The sequence below is a fragment of the Varanus komodoensis genome, unplaced genomic scaffold (genome assembly GCF_004798865.1).
Source record: "Varanus komodoensis strain SLA01 unplaced genomic scaffold, ASM479886v1 scaffold16, whole genome shotgun sequence".
Classification (NCBI taxonomy): Eukaryota; Metazoa; Chordata; class Lepidosauria; order Squamata; family Varanidae; genus Varanus; species Varanus komodoensis.
This window is the reverse complement of record NW_025335468.1, coordinates 11,351,111-11,358,127: the sequence shown is the minus strand read 5'-3', so window position 1 is coordinate 11,358,127 and position 7,017 is coordinate 11,351,111. Positions and strand designations below refer to the sequence as shown.

Below are 7,017 nucleotides of genomic sequence, written 5' to 3'. Positions count from 1 at the left end.
CAATGGGAAGCCAGTGAAGCTGACGGAGAACTGGAGTCATGTGAACATAACGCCCAGTCCCCGTCAGCAACCTGGCAGCTCTATTTTGAACCAATTGAAGTATCCGGACCGTCTTCAAGGGTAGCCCCACATAGAGCGCGTTACAGAAGTCAAGATGGGAAGTCACCAGCACATGTGTCACTGTTGCAAGGCAGTCATACTCCAGGTAGGGGCGCAGCTGATGAATCAGCCGAAGCTGGAGGAAAGCGCTCCTCGCCGCTGCTGTCACCTGAGCTTCCAGTGAAAGCTCCGGGTCGAGGAGCACTCCCAGGCTGCAGACCTTGTCCCTAAGAGGGAGTGAAACCTCATTCAGGACATGGTTCAATTCACCCTCTCCAAAGCCCGATCCGCCAACCAACAGGACCGCCGTCTTGTCTGGATTGAGCTTCAGTTTATTGGCCCTCATCCAGCCCATTACCTTGGCCAGGCACCGGTTCAGTACAGCCACTGCCTCACCTGGATTGGTGGAAAACGAGAGGTAGAGCTGGGTATCATCAGCGTACTGATGGTTCCGCAGCCCACACCTCCTGATGACCTCTTCCAGCAGTTTCATGTAGATGTTGAACAGCAAAGGGGACAAAATGGACCCCTGCGGTACTCCATGGCATAACTGCCATGGCGCAGATCCATAGTCCCCCAGCACCACCTTCTGGAACCGGCCATTGAGATAGGAGCGGAACCACTGCAAAGCAGTGCCTCTGACCCCCAATCCCGCAAGCCTATCCAGAAGGATACCATGGTTGATGGTATCGAAAGCCGCTGAGAGGTCCAGGAGAACCAACAGGGACGCACTCCCCCTGTCCTTCTCCCTGCACAGGTCATCATACAGGGCGACCAAGGCAGATTCAGTACTGTACCCAGGTCTGAAGCTGGACTGAAATGGGTTCAGATAATCAGTTTCATCCAAGAGAGCTTGGAGTTGTCCCGCCACCACCCGCTCTAACACCTTGCCCAGAAACGGGATGTTGGCCACTGGTCTATAATTAGTGGCCATCTCTGGATCCAGTGACGCCTTCTTCAGGACGGTCGGACTACCGCCTCCTTTAAAGGGGCAGGCACCCGACCCTCCCTCAGAGAAGCGTTAACCACTTCCAAGATCCAGATCCCAATCCCATGCTTGGAATTATTTATTAACCAAGACGGGCAAGGGTTCAATAGGCAAGTGGTGGGACGTACTCGTCCAAGCACCTTGTCCACATCATTGGGCCGCAGTAACTGAAATTCATCCAATAATTCTGGACCAGACGGCAGCATTGGCGTCTCCCTTAAAACCTCTGAATCAATAGTGGAATCCAGCTCATGATGAATCTGAGTGATTTTCTCCCTGAAATGCCTGGCAAAGTCGTCACAGGGGGCTTTGAGGGTGGAACCAGGTCTTCTTTCGGACCTGGACGAACCAGGCCTTGCACCACTCGAAAGAGCGTCGCTGGACGGCATTGTGAGGAGGCAATGGAAGCGGAAAAAAACATGACCATCTTTAAAACATGACCAAAACAAATAAAGGTTAAGTTAGAATTGCACATGCACCTTTCTGGTATGTGTACATGGCTTGTTGAAAGCTGTAACCTTGGATGAAATATTAGGTGCATGGTTCTTGGATGCATATTATCTATCAATATAAATCTTCACTTTGACACTTGAATCGGAGACTTGGATGCAAATTCCTTCATTACAGTAACTGGCTTGCCAAGTTTTAGAAAGGGCAAATATGTGTAGCCCCAGTATAAAATATCAGTGATACTTAATCAAGTTTCAAACTTGAAAAACAGTTCTGTGCCTACAGAGGAGATGTGCTTGAAATTGTTGTTAGTGCGATTCATTCTGTTCCTGAGTTGTTTTGACTAGCTTTTAGTTTGTTTTCTCTTAATACTGGTTTTAGCTTTTAAAATACATAGAAAGAAAAGCAGTTTAGAACTTCAATTTGCTACTGAAGTCCTAAGCAAAATTAGTGTGTAGTCTCACATATTTACTGAGAAACAAGTGCCATGGGCTTCATCAGGCCTCACTGCCTACATACAACATAGCTACCTCAGCATATGATTTTTTTCTTTCCCTATTAAGTTGAGAATGTTCATTTAAAGGAAGAACTTACAGCTTCTCTTTGGCACTTTAAGCTTCTCTCTTGGACCAAGAGCCAGCCTCAGTTAAATGAAAATGGCTGTAACTGAACCAGATACAGGGGTCCTGCTGTATACACAAATCTAATGACTGGGAAGGAAAATGTGTACCAGTTTAAGGCTGGGAAGAAATGGAGAATTTTGTGCATCTGCAATAACTGCCCCATTTTTGTAGATGTGCATATTTCTGATATATGAAAAGAGGTAGTACTCAAAGTGGCTGATGGGCAGAGAAGACAAGTTATGCCATGAAAGACACTGGCATATACACCAGACTAGCTGGAGTGCTGAGGGGGGAAACAAGCATTGGTAGGTTTGATCCTCTGCCAGGTGTACTGGGGGTTCTTCTGTGAACAACCCATACTCTGCAGTTTATTTACAGGATGATTTAGCTTGGTGTGTAAATGTGGCTATTTTCTTAATGTTTGTAATCTTTTAATACAGTTGATGTTAATGAAATATGGGAAAATGTTATACTTGGTTTATACTAATGTTTTAACCCTATGTGATTGCTCTTATGTTTGTTGTACTGACTTAATAGGGGTACAATTCTTTTTTATGCTCTTTACTTGTTGATTGGACTGTTTCATTTTATATAAAGGAAAAAAAATCAGTTTTCTAGTGGGCTGTAACTGTAATTTCTTTGCATTTCCACACATTTACTCAAACATACTTGTAAGTCCGGTTGAGCTCAATGAGGTTTACTCTCATGCAAATGTGTATAGTGAAAAATACCTTCAAAAACTATGGTTTTTCACTCTGGAACATTTTTGCCATAGAGCAATTCATATATATAATAGAATACATAAAGATAATGACAATGCCAGTCTTAATGTATCATGTTACATTACAGTACATATATGTTTGTTAATTTCTGACCTCTCTTGCAGGTTTCTGTGATGGAAACTCAACAAATGACCTCATGTTGCCCAACAGGACTGTTTTAAGCACCGCTGGAGCTTCAGTTGTCTTTACAGATAGCTGGCAAGTGCCAAACACAATGAAGTATATTGGAGAACAGAGAACCCAGGACACTAACTGTTCAGTCAGGGACTGCTCACCTTGTTTAAATATGTTGTTGAACCAGACCTTTAGCACCTGCCATCCTTATGTACGTTATCTTCAGATTCTCTGTTTGAACTTCACTGATTGTTGATCATCTATTCTTTAGGTGTGGGCAGTCATAGACATATGAGATGTAGTTTGCCCACAAGCAACTTTGCCCATCCCAAACATCCATCATATGCTATAGCACACCAAATAAGGCAGTCATTTCCAAAAGAGAATAATGGGTTGCATGTGACTTGTAGACCACATAGCTCCTGAAGCACAGCACAGAATCTATCCTGAACTTAATTGTGTATAGACACTGCAGTGCAGGGTTGTCCAGAGACTTCCTTTGTGCACAGCAACTGGCTGCATGTTAATTATATGGTGCTTTCAGTTCTTTTGTTTTAAATGGTAAACTTTGAAGAATAGTTAAATGTAAAAGGTATTTTTATTCATTAATTTATTGGTAGAAATGGGTTGTAGCTATCTGAAGAAGCTAACAGAAGGAAAGTGTGATATAAATGGCTTAAATAAACAAACATGGAAGATGGGTTAGTGTCATTTTCTGTAAGGTAGGAGAGAGCTGAGGCTAAGAAAGAGGCCCTTGTGCAAGACCAGGATCCCTCAGGGAGAGCATGGCAGACACCATTTTAGAACATGCGCCTGCAGCATCGTAACAGCTCAATTTATTTCCCACTAAACTTTATCAGCTCTTGTTTTTGCACCAGACTTTTAATGGAGATGTTTATTACAGTGTTTTCTGAAGTTACCAACCAATAATCCAAATAATGTATTTTTGTATGTATGTTAAGGTTTCTCCAGGCTCCTTTTGTGATTTGTGGGTCCAAGACACAGAATATATTCAGAATCCATGCATAGCATTGGCTGCTTATGTTGCCATGTGTAACAAATTTAATATCTGTATAGAATGGAGGAGTTCCAGCTATTGCTGTAAGTATGCTGCATCAAAGAATGTTATTGCAAGTTAAGAAAGCATTGTAGTCTATGAGACAGAATAGTGAATTGAGCCCAAGCTCAACTATAAGCCGATTCATATATTTGCTGTGTACCTGTGAGAAATGGCAATGTTTAGGCACACAGGATGTTTCATTTTCTTTTGTTGGTATTAAGTAGATTTGGTGGTTTCTTGCTTCTTCGGCTTTAGACAAGTGAAAGGTTCTTTGAGATCAGTGGGATAGAGAGAATTATATGTACGAATATGATGCAATTCAACTACATAGCTGAAACATGCAGCACTAGTATGGGTGATTTTGAATGGAAAACATCTGTTGCAGGGAGGTGGGGAATGAAGGAAAGAAGCCTTCCTTGGTTTATGGCATTTCGACCAGTGAGGTTTTGTGTGATTCTAGTTACATGTTTGCAAGATAAGCCATAATAGAAAATTGGTTGAATGCAAGCTAGATTATATTACCTTCAAGTGAATTCATAGCTGGTTGTAAAACTTGGCACTCAGAAATGGTTGATGGTTTCCCATCAAACCTGAGGAAAATTTTGAGTGGGTTCTCTTTTAGATATGGCATTATCAACATTTAGATGAAGTTGGGGAGAACATCCATGTAAAGCAAACACAAAACTGCCAGGAAAATTGACAGCTCAGAAGATGGGAAGACAATTCTAATCAACCTTGACAGAATGGAAAACTGAACCAGAGCTTACAGAATAAATTCAGCCTATTCAACTGCAAAATTCTACATCAAAATGCATGTTTCTCCCTCCCTCCCTCCTTCTGTGTGTGTGTGTGTGTGCGCGCGCGCACGCGCGCATCTAGTCTCAGATGCAGCATACCTTTCTTGGCAGTAGAACGTGTGAAAAGGATTTTGTTGTTGATTATAAACTGACCATAAGTTTAATCTTTGATGTGGCTACCAAAAAAAAAGCAGGGGGATAATGCATTTTAAGGCTACATTTCTGGAACTGACAGTTTCCAAGTCAGATGCAGAAGTAATGTTCTGTTTTATTCCACACTGTGTCCAGTTCTGATTAGCACACATCAAGAAAGTTATAGACAAATTGGAAAATGTTCAAAGAAAATCAGGGAAAACAAGTTCTTAGAGGAAAGGTTGAAGGAACTGGTTATGTTTAGCCTTGAGAAGTGAAAACTGAGTGGGGATAAAATAGTGCTTTTCAAAAATTTTAAAGGATAGAAGGTAGAGGACTTGTTATATTCTCTGTCCCCCAAGAAGTAAAGGCTTTCACTAATGAATTTATGCTACAGAAAGTTGGATTTTGGTTCAGCATTTAGAGAAATGTCTGAACAGAGAAGTTTGACAATGGAACCCAGTGCTAAGGTGGGGTGGTGGACTCCCCCTGCTGTAGGTCTTCAGATGGAGGCTGAACATCTTGCTAGGGATGCTTTGGCTCTGGATTTCCTACATCAAGCAAGGGGTTGACATAGATGGCCTGTAAGCTCTACTGGAACTCTGATTTGGTATGTCTGGGGTGGAGCAAAGGGCTTTGAGGGAGATGCATGTGAAGAGTGGTGAGCAGGTAAAAATTTGAGCACCTGTACCACTTTCCCATTTTTACTCTTGAGGAATGCAAGGTGTTGTCGGTGTTTTTTTTTAATATAGCTTACATGTCACTGGAGTTGTTGGCTTCAACATGAATAAACATCAGTATGTTAAATGCTTCATTTATTGTCTTGCTAGTCTTTCCCTGTCCAGAAGGTTTCTCCTACAAGGCCTGTATATCCGCCTGTGACATAGCAAGTACTTGTCAAAATATGGAGCCAAGATCACAGGATTTGGATTCTTGTTTACTACTGACTGAAGGCTGCGTCTGTGTAGAAGAAACTGTCCTTCACCGTGTTCACTCTGCCCTCTGCATCCCAGAGGAAAAGTGTGGTAGGTATTGATCTGATTTATTTTTATTTTTCAATAGCCCTGTCTTTGGATCTCTTCTTATATTTTTCCCACTTGACAATCATCATGCAATCTGTGCATGCAAGGAAACAGATTTCAGTGGGCAGATCACCTTCAGGATGTGGTCTTACATATGAAGTGCAGGGGGAGGGGGGGAGCCTTCATGCTGAACCTGATGGAGAATGCATTTAATGCTCCTGTCCTACACAACAGTGAGCAGATAGTTAGAGCTGCTACTTCCCTTGTTGCAGAAAAGACTAGTAATTTGAAGAACACTCTTCTTTTCCAAAATAAGTAAAGGGTGATAGTCTTTGCATGCCACTTGTTGCTTCATGCATATACATCTGAATTATTACCTTAGTCTGCAAAGATTCCTTTCTCTGACTGACAGTCTTGTGAACTGTTAGCAGAGAGGCTTAGCAAAGGATTGGGATGTGTCTTTTCTGACCATTCAGCTTATTTTTATAATATGGGGTGAATCCCCACATAAACATTTGCATGTAGGGAGATAGATAAACTATATAAATATGGTTTTGCAAATGGAATGTAGACTTGCTTCCAGCGTTATGGACTTCGGGGTTCTATCAAGATACTCATTTACTGGGATTGTTCACATATTTAAGGGAGCTTTTGTGTGCATTCGTTCATTATCACATTTACCATATTTTTCGCTCTATAAGATGCACTTTTTTCCCCCTCAAAAGTAAGGGGAAATGTCTGTGCGTCTTATAGAGCAAATGTGTGTGTGCCCGATGCCCGGGATGCTGCCGGCCTGCCTGCACCACGTGGCACCACCTGGCCGGCACACGCTTGGTGCACGCTGCTCTGCCCCCCTCTCCGGCGCAGGTGAGAACTGTGCCTCTCAGGGAGTGGTACGGAGGAGGAGGAGCTGCGGGCTTTAACCCGCCGGCCACACGGAGAGACGGACT

The 7,017-nt window shown here is 42.7% G+C and overlaps 1 protein-coding gene across 1 annotated transcript in view; it reads left to right on the top strand.

The window, feature by feature from the left end:
- Nucleotides 1-7,017, top strand: part of OTOG (otogelin) — a 113,837-nt gene that overhangs the window by 86,118 nt on the left and 20,702 nt on the right. The window contains exons 38-40 of the mRNA XM_044426092.1: nt 3,047-3,267; nt 4,019-4,157; nt 5,876-6,070. Coding sequence (XP_044282027.1) covers nt 3,047-3,267; nt 4,019-4,157; nt 5,876-6,070 — 555 coding nt within the window. The remainder of the gene's footprint in view (nt 1-3,046; nt 3,268-4,018; nt 4,158-5,875; nt 6,071-7,017) is intronic.